Below are 23,167 nucleotides of genomic sequence, written 5' to 3' on the forward strand. Positions count from 1 at the left end.
AAATTTTACACTGGCAGATGGCTGATGTGTAACTGTTGTTGATGGACATGAGGAATCCAGTGACAGTGGAATAAAACAGTTGCATCAGTAAAGTTATGCCTGGATTTTGGGCATCTTATTTCATTCTGAAAGACGTCATTGTTAGCAAGTTTACTGTTTTAACAATCGTTTCATTGTTGCTGTCTAACGACTCAACAGTAAGGACTGTTTTTGCAGAATGGACTACGAAGTTCAATAATAAAAATCAGGTTGTGAAAGAGCAAGTTTTCTTTCTGTGGTTTTATTCAGACAATTGTTGAAGCAGAATGACTGAGACGTGGATGTGCTTGGGGCTACAGGGGACCAGTGGGTTTATTGTGAGGGGCTAAGAGAGGTAACATGCTCTAACAGCTACATGAGACAGTTGTGCAAAAGTCCTGAAGATGATGGAAGTTTGTGTCGTTTATTTATCATTCAAAATCTAACTGTGGACCTTCTTCCTCCAAAAGCTTTCCAGCTTCTGGGCTGACCCTACATTAACTTCTGTGTCAGCAACTTTCATTTACTTTAAGAAGTCTTAATAGTATCAACACTATTTCATGAACTCAGCACAGGACTGAGTGTTAGGGGACATTCCAAGTTTACTCATATTGACCTCTTTTATGAAGCTTGTGTAGGCCCCCTGACACAATACCTCCATAGCAGACACCTACAAGAATAATACTGGAGTCTACATCTCAAATTCTGGCCCAGTCTTGCTTTGCGCAGAAATCAGAGTGTGCATAGCATGCAGCACTGAGAATGGGCAAGTGCCTGCCTGGCTGCCTGAGCAAGGTGACGGAGAGGCTGATGCCCAAGAGGCATGCTGGGGTTTGTGAAAATCCATATGGGCCTTTAGCACTTTGTCCCAGCCCTCTTATTTTGTTCCTTCCACTGCAAAAGGGTTCGAGTATTGAGAGTTCGCATTTCTAAAATTTCGTGCCAAAGGGTGGCATTATTTACCTCAGAATTTGCAGACACAAGTATCTGCTCCTAGAGACAGTTAATGCCTGTGGGGCCCGATCTTGAACTAGCAGTAACGCCAGATACGACACATGGTTCTTCCCGAAGAGCACAAAACGCGTAGTTTTTGACCCAAAGCCAGTACACGCTTGCCCGAGCATGGGTCTGAAGCAGGACTGCGCTGCGGACCGCTAGCAGGCAGAGGCATTCAGCCGCCGTTCCCGCCAGCGCCACGGCGATGCCCTGCGCACTACACTTCCCAACATGCCTCGCGCGGGAGCGCACTCCCGCGAGGGCTGATCAGCCACGAAGCGCGGCTGTCCCGCCTCCCTGCAGGACGCGTTTCTGATTGGCGGGCGCCTTCCGAATGACGCTTCCTCATTCGCGGGCCGTGGCTGCCGTTGAAATTTGAAATCCTGTGACGGCTACCGAGCGGGTGCTGCCCGGCGGTGGCTTCAGCGGTGGGGAAGGTTGAGGCCGCCAGGACCCGCGTACCGCCTCAGCCGAGCGTCCTGCGGGCTCGCACCTGGGCCCCGCCGGCAGGTAGGGGTCCTCTGAGGGGGTGTGGGGAGGGGGCTGCTCCCATTGTCTACGGAGCTGTGGGCTGCCCCACTGAGTTTGGGAGGGGGCACACAGCCTCGGGGACCCCCTCTGTGAGCAGCTTGGGGTGGTGTGGATCTGGGGGGTGAAGTGGGGGCAGGCTCGCGGACCTCCCTTTGTGAGCTTGGGGTGGTGCGGGGCTTGGGGGACGCACACACAGGCCCAGGCCTTCCCCGCCCCCCCCCCCCCCCCTCCCCCTTTGAGCTTGGGGTGGTGCGGGGTCTCAGGGACACTTGTGAGCTTAGGGCTAGGAGATTTGTGGGAAACTTTTGTGAGTTTGGGGATGAAGTGGAGCTAGGAGCTGGGGGGTAACGGAGGGGGCGGGGGGTGATGGAGTGGAGCTCAGGGGCTCCTCAGGAATTCGGGGGTGAGGTGGGGCTCAGGAGGACCTCGGGAGCATCTCTGTGTGTTTTGAGGGCGATGCGGGGCCGGGTGGGCGCTCTGAGGGGATATACGCGGGCACTTCTGTGAGGCGGGGGGGACTCCGGGGCCGAGGGAGGCTCTGGTAGCCTAGCGGCTGGGGGGTGTTGGGGGGGCTCTTGTGGCCTGGAGAGATTCGGGAGCACTGGGAGCACCCGGTGAGCTGGGGGGCTGCGACAGGGGCGGTTTGGGCTTTTTTGTTTGGGTTTCTCTTGCGCCTTAAAGCACGGCTAGGCGCACTGATGGACAGGGGCGGCGCTGCCCGGCCTCGCCGCTCCCCCGCTGCCCTGCCCGGCCCGCGGAGGCCCTTCACCGCCGACTCCCGCCCCGAGCGGCGCCTCCGACTCGGCCACTGAAGGCCAAGGCCACCTTTTGTTCCCTCGCAGCCACTTGCAGGCCCGAGTGCCTGTTGCGGGGGGTACCGAGGCCGGCTCGGCTGGGGCTCGGCATCTGCTGCCTCCCAAGCTTGGTTTTGGCTAAAGCTGCTGCAAATTCCCCTTCCCGCACTGGTGTATTGAGAGTCGGGTGACTTCTGTAGTCGGGGGAAGGTCGTGAATATGAAAGAGTCGGTTAACCAGACAGATTTGTTCTGAGTTGAGATGTTTGCACTAAAAAAAAAGTAGTCAGCTTTGTGTCACTCTGTATGGAAATATTCACAGCCTATACTAAGTTACTTTGTCAGTGAGCAAGTGTCTTGCATCTTGGCTCCTGGCGAAGTTCAGAAGGGTAATTAAGTAGAAAAATTCCATCTTTGCCCTGAATGTTCAGTGGCACGTTTCAGGCATTAGAGACCAAATTGGTGTTTTGAATGTTGTGCCCCAGTGTTCATGAAACAACAGGTAGTTGCTATGAAGCCCTCAATTTACATACAACAGGTACCTGAGGCTTAATTATCTGATGTAATTGAATTTTATGTTCATTCTCAAATACAGAATGACAGACTGCTGCTTGTGTGCAGATAAATACGCTTCTAAAACTAGGAGCAGGTTCATTTTTTTGAACTTTGATAGGCCGTAGTGGAAAACTTGCTGCCTTTCACAACACTTGCATGCCTTAGACACTGACCACTTCAAACAAAAAGATGTCTTGAATAAAGCTTCCCTTTCACTTTATCACAGCTGCTAGCTAACAAATTTTTAAATACAATTTAGATCAAATCTTGATTGCAAATATCTTAAATGCTGAATTACTTGCAATAATTTAATCTTAGAAAGGAGGTTTTGGGGGTTTTGTGGGTTTTATTTTTGGATTCAGTATCTAAAATGCTGGGCAAAAGTGGTGTAGGTATATGGTGTCAATTTACTGGATATTTTAATGATCTGAATCTGGTTTAGCAAGGGTGTATGAGTAGCTCAATGACAAACCTGCAAAAGTATCAAAACAAACCTCCCCTGCTTATGAGGCTTGTTTTAGAAGGTGTTGACAACTTTGTCCTGTCCTTGGCTTTGTTTCTAAAGTAATTACAGTAAACAGCAACAGTTTTTAAAGATTTACTTGACCTGTTGTCTCAATTTTAGTTTGGAATGAAGGAAAGCAATGAAGTTCACTTCAAGTTCTAAAAGTTGTTAATGTAAAAATGTCTATGTATGAAATAACTTGGGCTAAAGTATCAATATGATCAAGAATAATGGAGGAATGAAGAAATAGCTAATACAGGCTTGTTTGCTTGCCATTGCTTTTGTAGCCATTGTTTGCATTCCATTACTGATTAGAAGTGCTGTTGTCAGGCTTGCAGACAGAGCAGCTAGTTCACTGGACAGTATGAAGCAAATTTTCCCATAAGGATTATTGTAACAGTTGGAAAACACATATGGAGGCTTAAATACAGAAATTTGAATATATCAGAGGTATATGAGACTGAAAACATAATTTAAAACTTTCAGTGGGAGTGTTCTTATTACCTCTTTATGACAATGAAGACAATCATTTGAGGTCTTCCTCGGCTTATTTCCTGGATTAATCTTGACTACATGATGGAGGACAGAAAAACAAAGTAAGGATTAGACTTCTGGTCAAGTTGAGCATTTGAGATCACTTGGCATGGTTATTCATTGCAGAAAGCCAACATCTCCACTTGATGATGCTGATTATCTTGCAGAGGTGGTACAAGATAACACATCAGTTCTTATGAAGGAAATTGCTTTGTTAACAGTTTGTCAGTTAACTAACTGCACTTCTCAGGGGTCATACTTCATGGACAGTGATTATGCCTTAACAGGCCTTCTGTGCTCTGGTACTTTTTGGTGGGGTTTTTTTTGCTGTTTTAAAGAAACAGCAATAGCATCACTGAATATTAATGTTAAAGCTTTAAAGAACTGCAAAGGCTCCAATGGGAATGAAAGGCTGACAGAGTTAAAGTACCTATAATGTGCTGGTTTGCCTGGCATATTTGAAATGTGTTCCTTCTCCAACTTATGTTCATCCGAAATCTTAGTTGTGATGCAGGCTTTAAAGTCCTTCACACTTGAAATACTAGTAAGATTAATCAACCTCTATGGTCTACTAAAGCTTGTGCATGTCCAATGCAAGAACAAAATTAAAGAAATACCCTTTTAATTTTATTTTCTTTCTGATTTGCATACCAGTAATGCCTGTGCAGCAAAAGGTTCTCAAGTACTGTGTCTCTTACAAAAGCAGCACATGCTCAGACAGTGTAGGAAAATGCCAAATGATTTTATTCAGAGCTCTGATCCTAAACACACCCTAACTAACAAAGTTTGGTTTTCCTGTTTGCTGATGTACAATGTAGTAATGAGACAATATGAACAAAATGGAGAATTACTGTCATCTGCCCCTTGCAAAAGCTGTCATTTTGCGTAGCTAGATGCACTATTACAAGATGCATGACTATGTCACTACAGGCTTTAAGGGGTCGGAAATGAAAAAACTTGCAGATGGTAGAGTTCCCCTTAAAGGATGGGCAGCTTGATTAGTAAGGATATAATGTTAACTGTGGAAAGTGTAATATCAACAATTAACTTCTCAGATGTCTAACAAAAGCAGAAGGCCTATGCAGTGCTGTGCTTAGATGCTTTCAGGGTCTTTTGAAATATACCTTTTCATATGAAAATATTTAGTATTTCTAAAACTTCTTTTGAAGCTGTTAATCTTCGAGAGCAAGTGGCAGGCTTCCAACTTCTTAAACTATCTGAAAGTGCATCTGGCTGACCACACCCTCTCATTCATGCAGATGTTATATGTGTTGATGTTCTAGAATGAGTCTGCAGATTTTAAATGCAGAAAATGGAGAAAATGGAGCAAATGTCAAGGATGACCTAACAGCGGAAGACTCGGGCTTTTTCTTTGCACCAGAACCTACAGGGAGACCTTCTATTCTATGCCTGTCCCAGAAAGAAAACTTGCCACGAAAAAGTGTGGCAAAAGCTATGAAGGTAAGGTAAACTTGTGCTTTTGTGTTGATTATGTTCTTCTATGATCTCTGCTACTGAATGCATGTGTTATTTGGAGCTTGAAAATACTGTGGTGTTCATGTTCTACGTTTTTTCTCCCCTCCACCCCTTTCTTAAAGGTAACATTTCAAACTCCTCTAAGAGATCCTCAGACTCGAAAAATCTTAAGTCCTGCGATGGTGGACAAACTTGACACTACTTTCATGCTTGGTGATTGTAGTGAAGCCTTGGTGGATGATCTTTTATCTGTACCTGTCAATGTTGAGTAAGTAATGTATTCACCACTGGTAGTACTAGCTATGTGGAACACACTCAAGTGACTTTTTCCCCGTTATAAACTGCACAAAATTAATGTTGACTATGTTGACACTGATGCGCTTTTTTTAAAGATAAAATTTTCTCAAAAGTAATGGCAATTATATTGATTGTAATATTGAATACTGAACTCTAACTTCTCAGTAACTGGTTTCTTAAAGCTGACTTATGTATAAATAGCTTAAGGGACACCTTGGGCAGAGAACACGAACTTTCCTACGGTAAGGTTTTCATGTGAGACTACAACTACTCTGAAGCTAAACCTTAAAATTTCTTCTCTTGTATGTTAAGTACAGTTTTATCTCTTAAGATTTTTTTTTTTCTCTATAAGGTAAATCTTCTGAAGGGTTAGCTTGGATTGACACCTCAAGTCAATGAGTATTAAGATTAAAGAAGATCTAGCGACACAAAGTGAATATAACATCAATCCCAAGTACAAACAAGTTTGTGCACCTTTATAGTTTAACAGCCTGTGTCTAAGTGGCTCATGGTAGCTGTCTAGAGAAGAGCATGAAGTCTGCAGGGTTTCAGTTTGGGGTTTTGCAACTGTCCTTTACTAGAACTATTATAACAGGTTACTAATACAATGTTATTTAATAGGCTTTAATACTGACTTTTTTTAACCCCCTTAAAAACTTGTATAAGCATCTGACAACTGTAATTCCCAGTGACAAGAAATCTCAGATCTTAGCTTTGTCTTCTGCAAGGAAATACATCCTTTTGCTTGTTTTTATCTACCCAATACTTTCATTTGACCATTATTGTTTTTGGGAAGGGAAGAAGGAAGAAAGATGGGAACACTTAAATGCTCTTTAAATGTATGATTTACTTCAACTGTTAACTTGCATGTATCCTCCAGTTTAGAAAAGTGCTTGTGAGCTAGCTACCACAATTAAGTGACTTAGTTGCATTTAGGCCCCAAACTTATTGCTCACACAAATAAATGAAGATTTAGTACATAAAAGGTTCAAGTGAGTTACAAGGGCTAGCACCGAATTGGTTTTAGTGAGGGCATAACTATGTGTGAAGACATGCCTTTACTTACTGTACGTGTCCTTTCTACTTTTTAAAATGCAAGGATTTGTTTGTAGCAAATAAATTTAAGCACTAGGTGTTGCTAGTCACGTTTGACTAGTGTCAAGTAATTCAAGTTTCAAGCAGGTGTCTCACTCTTGACTGGCATTTATTAGGTTAAACACTGAAGGAGAATGGGAGGGGCTTGAGCAGTTGAACCAGCCTGGGGCTGAGCTATTGCAGGGAAGAGGCACTCAGACGGGTGAGAAGGACTTCCTGAACTCTTATCTCCTGCCTTTGCTTTTGGGTTTATCAAAGTGGTGTTTTTAGTGTGTGACTTCTATTCATGTTCTGTTCTACAGCAGATTCGGATAGCAATAGAAGTAATAAGTTTACAAAGGGGCAAAACAATGGGAGGAAATCCTGTTTCAGGAAGTCATGTTTTAACTCTCAGCAGTCTGAGGCCAAGCCTCTGAATTTGAGTAGGGTTTGGGGAATCGAAGTGGAGAGTGGTAACTTGTAGAATACTCGGCAGCAGTGAGTACACAAACTCTTTAACCTGTTTCTTCTTCTAGAGAATCTTATTTTTCTATTACCGGAGAAGTATTTTCTTACGTACCACTTGGATCTCAGATCTGCTATGGTACAGAGTTTAAAGTGCCTGCAGTCCAAGTTCTGTTTTGGTATGTAGGCCTTCATAGATGAAATGCTGGTGCATACTTTGAGGAGAAGAGTAGAGACTAGAATGGGAGGACCTGAATCATGACTCAGGTTGGTCCTAGACTCATAGAGGAATCTACATGAAGATGTGCTACTAGTTGTGCCTGTGTTTGAGCTGCTTACTGTTAGTAAATATTCCTAAGAAATGTATATTTCACTGTCCAGAGAAACGGAAATCTGCTGTAGTGAATAAAGCAGCAGTCTCCAGCAACGGCTGGCATGAGGTCACATAGCTGTGTAGAAGGGGTAGCTTAAGAATACAGACTAGTTTGAAGGATTGATCTCCCTATAGTTCATGTGTACCAGAGCTCATAACTTCTGTTTAGGTGGCAGCTGAATTCTTGCTGTTACAATATTCTTTTTGCTGCCAGCAGCCTTATGTCAAAAAAATCAGATTACTCTGAGTGTGCAAAGCTACTTATGCAAATATATTTCTGAAGATGACTTCAAATGATGTCTAAAAAATATAGCATGTGTGATCCTTTTTTTTAAATGCAGCACATGTCAACAAAAGCCTGAAACTGGACCGAACAATACAGTGATAAATACACAAATGCCAGAGAAGGTCAGCACAGCTCCTTACCCAGATGATGAGATGCCAGTGAAGAGTCGAGGTTCCTACAATATTGATTTTGATAACTTAAATGACATCAATCCTTTTCAAAGTGCAGTGCAATTGCAGCATTCTCCTGGAAACCTGCAAAAGTCTCCTGTAAGAGTATCTAGCAGCCCTGAGAGAACTTCTGAAATAAGTAGTGATTCTGTTCTGCTGGATGATACAGCTCCTTTTGCTTCAACCACAGCAAGCAGAGACTGCCCAAGTGAAGAGAAGACTCTTTCCTCTGGAAAAGAATCTGTACTGAGAGAGTCAGAGTCTAATAAATCAGAGTTGTCCCTTAAGCAAGGAATCGGTGACTCTGTGAGGGATGTGAAGTCTGCTTCCACAGGCGTGAGTCAAATTGATGATTCGGCAGGCTTAGAAGAAACATCTACACCTGCTGTGCAGTTATCTGGTAACTTGGGTCCCAGTGATACTGCTAAAACTGGGGAATCAAAGCTTCAGAATGTTTCAGTAGCAGAAAAAGCCTCTGTGGATGAGCTGGCTGTCTCCGAAGGGGAACCTGCAGAAAAGCCTGGTGTCACCAAGGCGGGACCAGTAAAATTGGAATTTGACTTTGATAATACCACTGTTAGAAAGCCACCTCTGAAGAAACTAGGTAAAAGACTTGGAATTAAGCCACCTTCCAAAAAAATTCCTGTTACCAAGACAAAAACGGAGAAAACTGAAGTGCAAAATAAGGGTCATGTGGAAGGTGAAATCCCTGTTCCCAAAGCATCTTATAAGTTTGACTGGGACAAACTTGATGATCCAAACTTTAATCCGTTTGGAGGAGGCTCTAAAATTTCCAGCTCACCCAAGTGTTCTAGCCCTCAGAAAGCTCACCTGCCAGACGAGGAGAAGGATAGTATCTCATCAAGAAGGGAGCCTCCTTCAGTGGAGCAGGACAACAGACCAAGTACCTGTGAAAAAGAATCCAAAAATCTGTAAGTAAATCTAGCTGAATGTAGAAGCACCTTGAACTAACGTGAGGAAAAGATAGCTAGATGTTATCTCTAGCTACTCCTACCTCTGACTTAGTCTGAGGCTAGCAGTCTCTTGCATGTTGCCGTTGCAACATATTGTGTTTAAAAGTTAAAAGATCTCATCAGGGAAACCATCCCAGCATGGCTAGCTCTGGGAAAAAGATGTACTTAAATATGGAGGAATGAGAGGGAACAGGCTTATGTGGGAAGAGCATTAGTACCTTGGTCAAGTGTCTTTTGTCAGTCCTCCAAGACTAGACTGAAATGTTAAGAACTGACTGAGTGTTGATGTCTTTCAAAAAACAGGTAAGTAGGCAGCAGCATCACACATCATACATCCTGTGAAGGGACTAGGCAATTCTGTTCTCTCCTTAGTGTCCTGGCTGAACTTTGAGGTACTGTTTCTTCCACACATGTTCTTGGTATCTGAATGCAGTCTTCAACAAAAAGACCTGTGCATTTTTTTGGCACCACATAAAACTTTCTGGAGAATAGAACATGTTGTGTTGCTTTTCCTAGGAAGTCTAACTAATGAAATGTCAGCATTACTTGCGGATAGCCAGGTATGTGCTTACCAGAACTAGATTGGCACAAAATGTTAATTTGACAGGAATGTTTGCTCTCTTGCTCCCTGTATTACATGATCAGCTAGTGTTTACCAAGGCAAGAAGTTAAGTTTGTGCTGTCAGCAGTAGCTAAAATATTAGGCTTCACTACTGAAGTTCTGTGTTTTACACCAGTAACCACTGCATTACTTTGGAAAGAGTAGCAGGCTGCTTGTAATTCTGTTCTTAAAGATAGGCTTTTTTTTAAAAAAAAAAAAGCTTAAGAAATGGAAATAGAGTGTTAAGTGAATGGGAATAAGTGATACTGCTGTGACTTTCTTCTTCCCAGATAGCACTGCTTCTGATTGAGGAAGGACTTTGTCATTTAAGTTGTCATCAGGCAAGCCAGTGTATTTACATCCCTACCTTCTGTAAGACTTGCTGTACTGTGGCAGTAGAAACTCTGAAAGAAGCTTTGTTCAATGCTTCAACGTATCTGGTAATACAGAGTTCAGAACTGTCTATGGCTTGGATTTTAACTTTTTTCTTTTTTCTTTAGGGAAATCAGTAAACAGAATGTGGTAGAAGACAAACCCAGAACTCAAGAAGACAAGCCAGGAGTTCAAGCAGAAGCTGAACTTCCAGGAGAGATAGCCATGGTAAGGTATAGGAAAGGTAGCCAGTTCTTCCCGAGTTGTTCCAGGAAACAGTTCTTTGACTTAACCTTATCAAACCCATGTTTGATATTTTGTCTAAGAATTAGTGGGTTTATGTATCTTCAGCAGCTCTAGAATGGGTATCAACTGTGCAGACTTGTCTTTTGAAGGTAACATCAGACAGCCAAATTGGTGCCTTGGTGTTTATCTTTTTTGATCAGCAGTCACATATAAGGGCAAGCATAAGGGTGTGGACTCTAAAAAAAGCGACTCCTTTATAATATGAGCTGTACTCAGTGTTGTTAGTTTAGTTTCTATGCTTGTGAACTCTTGGTTTATTACACTGACTGCCCAGTTGGTTTATGACAAACAAATTTGATCATTATTGTGATCTTTTTACTGTTAAAATATTAATTTAAATGGATTCTGTTTTTCTCATCAGGAGAAACAAATGAGCCCATCTACAATGTCTCTAGCTAATGTCCTCTCTCAAGATAATTTGGTTTCTGCTGACAGTGGAAAAAAGTCAATGTCTGCAGAAGAAATTAAACCTAGTTCCCACAGAACTGAAATAGCAGCAGTTGAGCAGACAGCTAACACTAAACCTGAAGAGCTCTTCAGACCATCGTCAGAAGGTAAGGACACTTTAAAACAGGCTGAAAAGATAGTGTTACAATATCTGTATATGTATTTCTCTGCTTCAGTTCTGTCATTTATTCTAGTTTTTGTCTCATCTTGCTCTTCTGAAAGGAATGTAAAACCTATAATGACTAGCAGGGGTGGGAAATGTACCTAAGCATACTTAAAATTTTCTCTGGATTAAGCTAAGTTCTAGAAGCCGACTATTAACATTCAGCTGCCTGGAAGGATGAAATTTAGGCTGGTACAGAAACAATTTTAGAGTTTTATTCACAGCTTTGTGTGCTGAAATTATTTCAAGGGACCACTTTTTCTGGTAATAAAGACCTTCAAAGTTGAGAGCACTAGAGATAAGCAACTGCTTTCTGTATTTGAGTATTATAGATTATTGCAGGCCTTAGCACTACTTGAACACTGGCTTCATATTGCAATGTGGATGGTTGTTCTGGACTTGCATGCCAGTCTTGAAAGCTTACTGCATAGATGTGACAACTACCTGGAAGGGTTATTCCTTGTAGGATGAGCTAATGATTTGACTGCAGTGCAGTCTGTTACTTACCTTAATATTTCAGTGGAATCGGTGTATTGAGAAATGGCTATAACTTCACTGCTCACATCTGAGCTGTATGCGAATTTTAATGGGGAGATTGCCAATGAGTAGAATATCTGAATGTGTGTATGCTGTGTGTTCTTTAACCATAGAACAGCAAAAGTTCTTTAACAGTGTGATAAATTCTACATATCCTTACTGGTATTTGGGGACAAATGGAAGCTGTATTTTTTGCTTAGCTCAGAAATCTTTGCCTGCCTTCTAAGTTTTTTTTAAGGCCCAGATAGAAATACAGTACTAGCGAATGAAAAACTTGGGCTCACAAGATGGGAGCAGGGATTTATTTGCTTTATATACGTACCTATTTGTTTGCACCTGTGGGTGGCTTCACTATAGACAATATGACAATATTGCATCTTCATTGTATCATTTCCTTCTTTTCCAGTTCTAGGAATGGGCATAGAAATAGACTATCTGGAACAGTTTGGCACTTCATCAGTGAGTATGGTGCTTAAATGTTTGCCTCCCTGGAAGAGGGGAGAAGAAAGGAAAATGAAACTGTCAAGTCTTAAATGTTTTCATAAAAAACTTCACTTTGAACTTGCCCACAGAAATACAGGTTCTGTTCCCAAGGAATGTGTCAATGAGGCTGGGCATGGTGTGGTGGTAGAAGGAGATGTAGTTATAAGCAATTTGGCTAAAGTCAGATGTCTTTTGCTTTCATTTTGCAAAGGTGCTCTTTTTCTTTAGTAGCAGTGAAACTGAGATGGCTGACATTTTGTCTCTCTGATTGCCAAAACTGCAAGGGCATAGCATAATGCTTTGAAAGTGCAGGATCATTGTTTTGAAAATATTTTTTTTCAAAGTTCTTTTGTTTTATGAGCAGTTTCAGGAAATTTGTCTCTAAATTGGGCACATCATGTTTTAATCAGTTCAGCTTAGTTCTTTCTCCTACTTTGGTCCAGAGTGGGAGTGGCTCTGCATATACAGAGAGTACACACATTGTTTTTGATCATGCTGTGTTTGTCCTTATTGTATGAGCAGAGACAATGACATACACTGCTTATTCAGCTTACAATACTATCTTTCCCTTTCAGTGTTTTCTGCTTGTTTTGAATAGTTCATATGTGTTTGCCCTTTTGGTTCTGTCTGTGAACAGATTGAGCTCACTTGATATTACATAAGGACTTAAGCTTGTGGGCACAGAGTTCTCTTACGTAATTTCTTTCCAGAGAACAATGCTCTGGTCACTGAAGAATAGGCTTACCCTCTCCCCAGAGGATTACTTGTGTGTGTGTCATGCTATGAAGCAGCATATCTGCCAGTTTATTTCTCTTCCCTTAGTTCAAAGAATCTGCCTTGAGGAAACAGTCGCTGTATTTGAAGTTTGACCCTTTGTTGAGAGACAGTCCAATTCCTGGTACTGTTGAAACAAATACAAATATCATGACGGCTCCACTTCAGCGTGGGTATGTGTTGAACTGGTCTAGGCTATAGTATGTACACTCATAGAATTGTTTATATTGGAAAAGACCTTTAAGGTCATCAAGTCCAACCATTAATGCAGGACTGCCAAGTCCACCACTAAACCATGTCCCTAAGCACCACATCTACAAGTCTGTTAAATACCTCCAGGATGGTGACTCAGCCACTTCCCTGAGCAGCTTGCTCCAATGCTTGACCACCCTTGCGGTGAAGAAATTTTTCCTAATATCCAGTCTACACCTCCCATGGCACAGCTTGCAGTTTCCTCCCGTCCTGTTGCTTGTTACTCGGAGGACAGACTGATGCCCAGCTTGCTACAACCTGTGAGGCAGCTGTAGAGAGCAATAAGGTGTCCCACTTCAGCCTCCTTTTCTCCAGGCTAAACAACCCCAGTTCCCTGAGCAGGTCCTCATCAGACTTGTTCTCTACACCCTTCCACCAGCTCTGTTGCCCACCTCTGGACACGCTCCAGTGTCTCAGTGTCTGTCTTGTACTGAGGGGCCCAAAACAGCAGGATTTGAGGTGCGGCTCACCAGTGCAGAGTACAGGGGGATGATCACTTCCCTAGCCCTGCTGGCCACAGTATTTCTGATACAATGTTGTGTTGAAGTGCAGCCTTTCTTTGTAAAGCTCTTGTATGTTTGTTCATTTTTAGCCCTGTTGCTGATTTAAGTAAATTGCTGAAGGAAACTGAAAATCCTGCAGTGAATCTTCAAAGTGAAGACAAACCAAAAGGGCTAGATCTTCTGGGAACATTTACAACTTCTGTAAGGGTGTTCAGAATTATCAGGTTTCATGTTGATACTTCAGGAAAGGGGCGGCCTAGGTTATGGACTTAAGACTTACACGGATATTGTAAGGATTGCAGAATGCTTAATGCTTATTTAAACTGTTATCTTAAAAACCAGCTTGGATAGTCACATAAAAGTTGAATTTCTTGATGTACTTGTTTTCTTAAGTATTAAAAAATCATTTTTGTGGAAACTGGTGGCATTTCACATGGTCTAGGAGAATTCGAGCCATTTTTAGAATGCTTTAATCAATCTTTTTCATTCAGCTGAAGCCACAAAAATAAGACAAGCTTGTATTTATTTTAATAGCACTGCTGGGATGAAAAGCACTATTTTGATTAAACTCGATGCTCTACAGTCTAATGTTTATAGTTTGAACAGCTCTTATGTACAGATCTGCACACAGCAGTTCATCCTGAAGTGGTGCTTTTTTACTAGCGAGGAACAGTGTGGTGTTACCTACTTTGTTTCCAATAGCTATAATTGGTGGATAGCAGTTTGTTATGCCTTGTAGATATCTTTTAGAAGTATGTAGTTATCTTTAAAGTAAGAAGGTTACGGTAACAAAGTTACGGAAGTATTTTTGGTGTTAAGTAAAATATTTTGACTTAGGTAATCTGCACACAGCTAATCAATGGCATGAAAATGGGAACCTGCTGAAACTGTACTCTTTGCTTCTCACAGGACACTGGTCCCGTAATTATAGATTCCCTGACTAGCGATGTTCCTCCACTCCCTATTGCTGCTTCGGCAAACAGTGCAGTGGATGCTATTATCGATGTGCTAAAATATAGCCAAAAAGACATGGATGCAGCTGTTGAACTGGTTCAGAGAGAGGTATGGCGAACCTTCCAAAGCAGAACATTGCATAGCCTTTAAAGTCCCTTTTGTTTAGATTATCTGGTATAAATCTCTATGCTTGGCAATTCTTTCCATTATACTTGACATAAGCACTTCGTTCTAAAGAGCTTGCTGTGCACTTGATAGGAGCTGTAGGTACAGAACTCCTCAGAGCTAATACCTAAGGAGGTATGGTGAACTTCAGTATTAGCCAGGTTCTGCCTTAGAACTGGTAGGTATTAAAAAGCATCTGTTGTTGGATGGAATGGTTAAGCTTAATATTGGTGATCTGAATACCCTTTATTTAACTGGGCAGGAAATAGCCCTTCCTACCAATGGGAGGGAGCAACTTCTTATAACTATTTCCTTAAAACAACATAAAACTGTAATCCAATTTAGTGCAGTGATCGGTTTTTTTGTGGGATGGGGAGGCAAAGCAGTATGTCTGGCTAATGAAAATGAGTGAGATCTGGAGCTCGCTCTGGAGGAGAAAGATTAGTGGGAGAGAGTAGATTAGTGGTAGTTGGGGGATTTCAAGCATGTTCTGTAGCTACAGAAATTGCTTTTGAACCCCTGATGTCTTAATGATACAAGAAGAGCTATGTATCCACTCACTTCAGAAATTTGAGTACTTGATTCATTACAGATTCAGGATAATGAATGTAACATTACAGATACTAAATGATGTAAGAGGAGTACCTAAGCGTAACCCCCCCTTAAAGCTAATCATGTAACTTCAAAATTAACTTCAGAAGAAAATGGAGCATTTAATATACCTAGTCAGGAATTTTGCAGGTACTGATGTGAAGGACACCCAGTTATTCTTTCAGAGTGAAAAGATACTCACTTTTCTGGGAGTAACTTTTGCTTTTCCTCATTTAGGAGGACACTTTTCCTGTACTAGACAATATGCTGGGTAAAACAAGTGCATCTCTGGCAGTGGACAGCTCTTAGTGAATTGATCTAAAAGGAAGACTTTCTATAGTAACAGGGAGTAAAGCTTGTAATATTTTAAAAACTGGTGCTCTAATCTCTTCTTTCAAAGAACTATTTTAAACATGCAAACATAGTTGTAGCGAGACAGGTGTGACTGGATGACTCCTGTTGTGTGTCACTTAAACAACAACAACAAAAATGTATGGAAGTACTATATTAACCTGAAAGGAAGGCAGGCTAAATCTTAGATTACTTTTTGCTGAAATAACTCAGGAGTGGGAGATGATGAAAAAACTTTTCCTTTTTGGGAAAATACAGCACTTCATGGAAGCATGCTTTTTTGGGTTTACTAAAGCATTTCTGTTGAGTTTGCAGATGGAAGTTTCCATCTTCATGTACTTTTGCTTTTGTAACATCTGTTTCTAGCCTAACTGCTGTTAATTCTTTCTCTTCATAAAATTTTGGTACCTTTTTAAATTTGGGCCCCACTTCCTGTCATATGAAATATTACAATACATTTAAAATTACCCTAAATACTGAAAATCAGTGTATTTATCTACTGTGCAACTTTGAGGGGGGAATCGGCAGTAATCATGTACTCTGACCTTCTCTTTTTTAAAAAAAAAAAATTCCAGGCAACTTTATGTATTTTGGGCCTCTGTCTTCAAGGCCTCCCATGCTACAGCCAGCTGTCAGTGTTATAGCTCTGAATAGAAAGCCCAGGACAAAATTAAGGTTATGGAGTTAGCACAAAGCATTTGTGCTTATACTTCTAATACTGTTGCTGTGGACTGTGCTTTAATTGAGCTAATGGGAAACTAATAATGGCTATTCTTAAGTGAACTGTGTTTATTCTTAAGTGAACTGAGATGTCTTTAAATTTGGAGACATGGTAGGGGGAGGATTGAGTGTTGAATATGAATTACTCCAAACAGCAGCTTGATCTTGACTAGACTAGACCTCTGGTATTTGTGCTTTCCTGTGTTAAAATTAGCAGATGTGTGGCTTTTTTTGTCTACCTTGTAAATAAAATGAAACATGTATCTTGAGAGAACCTAATGGGCCAAGGAACGTATATGATTAAGAACATAATTGGCCAATGATGACATCTATGATTAAGAGCAGGCGAGAGGTTGGCCTGTGGTTTTGCCATCTGAAGAAACATTGGTAATATTGACTGGAAATCATGTATGTGAAATGTACCTATCAATCTAAACTTGTTTGACTCAAATCTATAAAGAAACACTTAATTTTGATTCTGTTAAGCAGTTAGAACTTATTTTTCTCCATATCAAGTTACAAGTATACCTAAGCTGCCCTTCAGACTGTTCTGAGTATCAAATCTTGTATCTCTTCCTGTGTGATAAATAAAGGTTTACTTTTCCCCTGAAAGGTTCAAAAGAAAGAGCTGGAAACTCAGGAATGGAAAAAAAAGTATGATAAGCTTCATATGGAATACAAGGAAATGGGGTATGAATCTGTCCTGATTTTTATATCTCCTTGTTTATTCCAGCTGCTTTTTCTAACTCTATGTTCAACATTTCTTTTAATGTTTTTTTTAGAAAAATAGTTGCTGAGTTTGAAGGTACAATAACACAAATGATGGGTAAGTTCCATATTTATACTTTGAATGGCTTGGGGTGAGTGGGGCATGCTTAGCCTAAGGTTAGTAAGTGGAATTAGTACTCTGTCACTTCTGATAGTATTAATATTTCAAGTGCTTCCAGGGTGAGTGTAAGGTTTCAGACAAGGTAGTTAGAATAACGTATTTATGAAGACATGATATCACTTGATGGGTAATGATGACTTCCTGAATTAGGCAAGAACACAACTAACTTATTTTCCAGTGGAGTGTGAGCTGTTGGTTTATTAAAACTGGCACATCCAGTTGTCCGCACCTTCTGTTTAACTGTTTATTATCTGACCTCATTCAAGTTATGTCAGTAGGCGTTCTTGCTGGAAAAATCTAGCCTTTGCTTCAGTTAAGTTTGTGGCCTCAAAGCTAGACAATGGAAGATATTCAATAAAACTCTTGTTGCATGAGTGCATTCTCCTAGTTCAAGGCTGAATAGCCAAATCTATGCCTTGCTTAATAAGGAGACTGAACATCATGTCAGGTTTTTTTGTGCTTCTTTAAGCCTAGTTTAAGGGAAACAGCTCAGGTGTACTAACAAAAGCTTGTCCTGACAGAGGTTACTAAAAGAGGTTGCAATGCTAGTTTGGCTTGTTATACTAGATCTCTGCTAGATATAAAATGCATTCTATTTTACATATTTAATGAAAACGAGTATTATTGAATTCCTTGCTTCTGTCATGACATTTGAGGCTCCTGTTACGGTAAACTTGAGCATAGTATTTTGACTACGTTGCAGGAGAAACATAGCTTTGGGCAGCACCTTATAATCTGTGTTTAATGACCTTCGGGTTGGTGTGAAGCAGTATGTAACAAATAAAGAGAATATGGCTGCTTCCTTAAAAGCAAAGATATGGTGTCCTTTCAAAGGAGAGGCTACATTGAGACCCTTTTTTTTAGTTTAGGAGGAAGACTTGAGGGTGTGGGAGTTATCTGTGGAACTAGTTTTATGCTAATGCAGTAACTACTATGAGTGTAACCCTGTTCATTCTTCAGAGGATGCTCAAAAGCAGAAGGAATCGTCAAAGAAAGAGATGCAAAGAATGATGGAAGAGAAGCAGCAAGTTATTTCAGATCTGAACTCTATGGAGAAATCTTTTTCTGAACTCTTCAAACGATTTGAAAAACAGAAAGAAGCGCTAGAGGGTTACCACAAAGTAAGATGCTATAATGCAAATAATATCCTTCCAAGACAAATGAGGCTTAGTAGAGAGGAAATGATGAATTTCTAGAGCAGCCATTAATTTGCTGGTATAGGCACTATATGTAAAACCAGGTGCTAAGCTGTTTATTTAAAGAATTTAAAAATTACTTGTTTGTTATATTTGGTGCTTGGCTTAAAGTATGGTAATGACTGCTCTGTTAGAACCCAAAGTTACTTCAAACAGAAGAATGAGCTGTTTCTTGCTGCATGCATATAATTTTTCTGTTGGTCATAGAGGCACTCTTGTGTAGCAACTGCTGTATAAGGGCAGCTCAGTTCCCCTATATATTGAGTGCATGCTGAAGAGGATTTGCTGTTACAAGTCAAAATGATAGTAGTTTATTGGGTGTTCTTCAGCTTTGTTCCTCCAGTCTCTGAAGATGCTGCAGAATGCAGGCCTGAGTTTACCAGTTTGGGTTTATTAAGCTAATGAGCATATGCTGTGGCTTCTTGCTGCATAAAATGCACAAAAATTGATTCAGTTGGTGTTCAAAAAAGTGCCTTTAGATTTTTTGCCTTCAGTTATCCTTTTAATATCTCCTATTTATTCAAGCTTAGAACTAGCCTGTTATAAGTTTTGTGGTAGTCTAGGTTTGAGAAATGGGCGTAATGTCTGTGTTAAGTCTTAAGCTTCTGCTTTACTAACACGTCAGGCTTCATTTTCCTTTCCATCTCCCCACCCTAAATTTGGAAGCCCTTTCCTTAGCACAGAGTTAAAGCATCACTTGAAAACAGTCAGGAGCCTCAGCACTTGGCTCAAACAGTTCCAACTAGCTATAATAGCTAATAAAGTAAGGTGTCTTTGCCTACCAAGATGATTTTCTTGCTGTTAATGTTGGATTAATTTGTCAGGGTCCAAAGCCTGAATCTTTCCATGGATTCTCTGAAGTACTTGGATTCCTAGCTATTCTTGAGACAACTGCAAGCTAAAACAAAGTTGAATTAAGAAAAAAAAAAACCCAACCCAAAACGCACACAACTGCTTAGTGATGTTTCCCCTTTATTAAAAGTTTGCAGCCAAGTAAACAGTATACCAGGAGGGAAGTGGGGTGAATAAATCTTATTTTGCAAAGTTAAGAGTTGAAAGGGGGCACTTTAGTCCCTGTGTAGGTCTGTGGGACTTCAGTTGTTCCTGTTATTCTGATGAGCAAGTATTGCTACTTTGGTGTAGTCACTCCATTTGTGGAGAGACTCTTCCATCTACTAGCACATAAAAAGCTAACTAAGCTGCTTGATTTTGGGACAGAATGAAGAAGCTCTGAAAAAATGTGCTGAAGAATACCTGGCTAGAATTAAAAAAGAGGAGCAGAGATACCAGGCACTAAAGGCACATGCTGAAGAAAAACTGCATCGGTAAGTACCATGTCAAGAAACCAAGTACTGGTAGTAAATACATAGTTTTCACAGTTGCTGCAGAATGTGATGCACTAATACCAAAATTTGGCTTAAAATATTTTTAGTTTGGGGATTGATCCAAAGTACAAGCATCTAGTGTGATTCTGTTAACAGTGTTGCTGTGCTGTCTGAAGCACGTGTAAACACAGTCTTGCTTCCATTTCAGAGCAAATGAGGAAATTGCCCAGGTACGAAGCAAAGCTAAATCAGAGACTGCAGCACTACAAGCCAGTCTCCGCAAAGAACAAATGAGGATCCAGTCTTTAGAGAGGAGCCTTGAACAAAAGGTTAGTGAAAATGCCATGGCTGAATTTCCAAGTTATTGCCTTAGACTAGGTCAAGAACTATCTTGTACTGGTGCTAGAAGCAGGCATGCTAACTGCTTGTTTTGGTGGCTGCTGTCCTGGAAAGCTTTGGGAAATAAGCATTGAAACTTAAAGGCACAATTGTATGTCAAGACTCATCTGTATGTTTAGATTATTTGGAGCAAAAGGTTTGTTCCCATAGGTAGTGCACAGAAGTGATCAATTCAGGCTGCTGTGTCAGGATGTTATCTGACCTTCTGAATGAGATGGTGATCTAAGAATTAAGCATAGATTCATAGAATGGTTTGGGTTGGAAGGGACCTTCAAGATCATCTGATTCTGTCCCCCCTGCCATGGGCAGGGACATCTTCCACTAGACCAGGTTGCTCCAAGCCTTGTCCAACTTGGCCTTGAACACTGCCAGGGATGGGGCATCCACAGCTTCTCTGGGCAGCCTGGGCCAGGGTCTCACCACTCCCACCATAAAAACTTCTTCCTAATACCTAATTTAAATCTACTCTCTTTTTAGTTTAAAGCCATTACCCCCTTGTCCTGTTGCTATGGGCTGTACTAAAAAGTCTGTCCCATCTTTCTTATAATCCCCTTTTAAGTATTGAAAGGATTAAACATGTCCCAGAGCTGAATCTGGGAATGAATCTTGACTGTCTGGTTCAGCTTGTTTGTAAACATGATTTGTAAGCTATTAGCACTGATACATGCTTTTGTATGACTGAACTTTCAGTACTGTTCAGGCCATTAATCCTTGATTTTGATGTTGGTTTGTATTGCTTAAATAAAGTCTTAGAAAGTGCATCAATTTCCTTTGCTAGAATGCTTCAAAGGAAAACTTTTTGAGGGTTAAAAGTCATGCATGCTATTAGCTTTACTGCATCATGGTTGTATCTGCCAGCATTGAAGACTCAAAAATAGATAATTGCTGACACATTCCCGTTGGGGAGAAGTCTCATATTCGTGTTAGTCTTCAGGCTTATGACTAAGGTTTGCATAGCTGAGGAACCAGTAAGCCTGTAACTGGAGAGATGAAACAAGCCATCTAATACAGAGCTGGTTTTATTCCTGTTATAAATACAGCAACATCTAATGTTAAGAACTCTAATTGACCATATAAGGAATTATTTAAACTGGAAATTATTGCTGTATTTCAGTTATCAAAGCGTCCTCTGAGTTGTCTGTCTTGTGAAGATGAAAATCTAAACTGTCACTATCTTGAATTTCAGTGTATCTAACAAAAAGACTTTGAGTCTGAAAAATCTCATCTCCCTAGTTGTCTCCATGTATCATGGGAAAGTCTGTGGAAGTAAAGACAGTATAATTTCCTTTGGCTCTTGAGGCTGCCATGTGACTCTCTACAAAGTAGACTGTCCTTTAGAGTAAATTTGCATGTGTCACTAGTATGTAAATAGACTTTCTATTCCTTATGTTGGCAACCATGATTTGTCATGCCTCAGCTCACTCTGGAGGTCTTAGGCATACCCAAAACTCACACTTTTTCTTTTTTCCCCTCATCTTCAACAGGCTAAAGAAAATGATGAACTGACAAAAATCTGTGATGACTTGATCTTGAAGATGGAAAAAATTTGATAGAGGAACTGTCTTGTACATATGTCTAGTGTCTCTGACTTCCTGTCTTGTGTTCACTCACTTTTACTTTTATGTGGGGAAAAATAAAACACTTTATTTGTACTTGTCTTGCTTATTATTGTCTGTATCTTTTTGTGCAAAATTTCACTGAAATTCAGTTGCTGCTTGCAGTAGGTAAGTCTTGCATTACATTTTCGCATGTTGCTTAAAGGAAGAACTTCCAATTGTCTTGCCCTCAGTCTTCTCCCTGTGTAAGAACATCATGGTTCTGTACTCATGACCTGGCTTTGGTGAGGGTCAGCATGGGCCACATCTCTATTTTGCAATGCCTGCTGTCTCACATGAAAACATTCTGGAGTCACAAGATTGTAATAAAACCTGACCTGTCGCAAATGCTATAAGGTATTCAGTGATGTTAAAAAAAAATAAAATAGAACTTCACTTTGTGAGGAGCGGGAGTGATTTGTTTTTGCAGACAGGCTAAGCAGAGTACTGAACAGCAGGACAGATAGCTTGCTACTCTTATTTTCATGGTTTCTTCTGTGTCATTATTCTGTCTGATGCTACTGAGTTTCCCGTTGCCAGTTAAAAGCTTTCTGCCACCTGCCTGTAACAGTCTTGAGAGATGTAGGCTGCAGGTCACAGGTTAGGATGAAGTCGGCTTTAATTAGGGCAACAATAGTCATCTGTGTCTGTTAAGTCATAACAGCTTAACAGGATTGTCTTGTTGCAAGTTACAGTGTTTTATTTCTAATATTAATGGGAGGTCCTTCCCCTCCTTGCCTGACTAGTAGCTCTTCTGATCAGAAGGGCTGTTGCTGCTGGGTGTGCTTGTGGCCTTACTTGGAGCCCTTCCCTCGTATGGAAGGGTAGTTAGTCTGCCAGGGCAGGTGGAAAAAAATGAGCAGCAGTGCTTAGGAGTCTGGGGTCTACTCCTCAGTTATGTAGCTACTGCTCAGTATTGCTAAGTGTATTGGCAACTGTAGCAGGAACACCCTACAGAGTGGAGCAGGTCTACAGTTAATTAACATGCTTCACGTTCATAGTATGTGGGGTTTTCTTTGTGATTTTTCCACTAACCTGGGAGAGTTAGGTGTTATTACCAGTAGCAACAATATTGAATGCCTAGCTGCCGCAGAAGTGCTGCTGTATCTTTGTTTTGTAGCTTAGGAAAGTCCCAGGAGTACCAGAGAAAAATAATTGTAGAACAGTGTACAAACCCAAAGTTTACTCCCTGCCTCAATGTCAGATAGCAGGGATTACTCTGGACTTTGTCCCTGTGTATATAGACTTGATCACACAGATGAGAAATCCTGGTCTAGCATGTGAACTGTTGCCCATGTTGTTTAACTAGGGAAACTGATTTCTATTAAAAGTCTTCAGTGTTGGGGTTGCAAGCTGATGTTAGCCTATAACTAGATAAGGTTCAGCACACAGCCGCAAAGGTTAGGATTGCTTTTTCCTCCCTGGTGGATCACATCTCAGTGGTGTGAGCCAGACAAACCAGTCTTTGGGAAAGGGTGTTGACTGGATGAAACTGTT

The 23,167-nt window shown here is 40.9% G+C and overlaps 1 protein-coding gene across 4 annotated transcripts; it reads left to right on the forward strand.

Annotated features, from left to right (window-relative positions):
- Positions 1–1,367: 1,367 nt before the first annotated feature.
- Positions 1,368–21,727, forward strand: TACC3 (transforming acidic coiled-coil containing protein 3). Of its 4 annotated transcripts, none has more exons than XM_055713433.1 (16): positions 1,368–1,524; positions 5,216–5,393; positions 5,531–5,676; positions 7,959–9,005; positions 10,149–10,248; positions 10,688–10,880; positions 11,880–11,932; positions 12,779–12,903; positions 13,575–13,686; positions 14,395–14,547; positions 16,880–16,956; positions 17,049–17,092; positions 18,116–18,276; positions 19,570–19,676; positions 19,885–20,005; positions 21,560–21,727. In XM_055713433.1, exons 2-16 carry the CDS (start codon positions 5,217–5,219, stop codon positions 21,623–21,625), a joined length of 2,682 nt encoding a protein of 893 aa, XP_055569408.1. In that variant the 5' UTR covers positions 1,368–1,524; position 5,216; the 3' UTR covers positions 21,626–21,727. The 4 variants fall into 4 exon arrangements, with proteins under 4 accessions (XP_055569408.1, XP_055569412.1, XP_027671326.1 ...); XM_055713437.1 differs by having other exon boundaries at positions 1,393–1,524; positions 5,192–5,393; XM_027815525.2 differs by lacking the exons at positions 1,368–1,524; positions 5,216–5,393; positions 5,531–5,676 and adding an exon at positions 6,928–7,002.
- Positions 21,728–23,167: the final 1,440 nt, after the last annotated feature.

Source organism: Falco cherrug, chromosome 1 (genome assembly GCF_023634085.1).
Source record: "Falco cherrug isolate bFalChe1 chromosome 1, bFalChe1.pri, whole genome shotgun sequence".
Taxonomy (NCBI): domain Eukaryota; kingdom Metazoa; phylum Chordata; class Aves; order Falconiformes; family Falconidae; genus Falco; species Falco cherrug.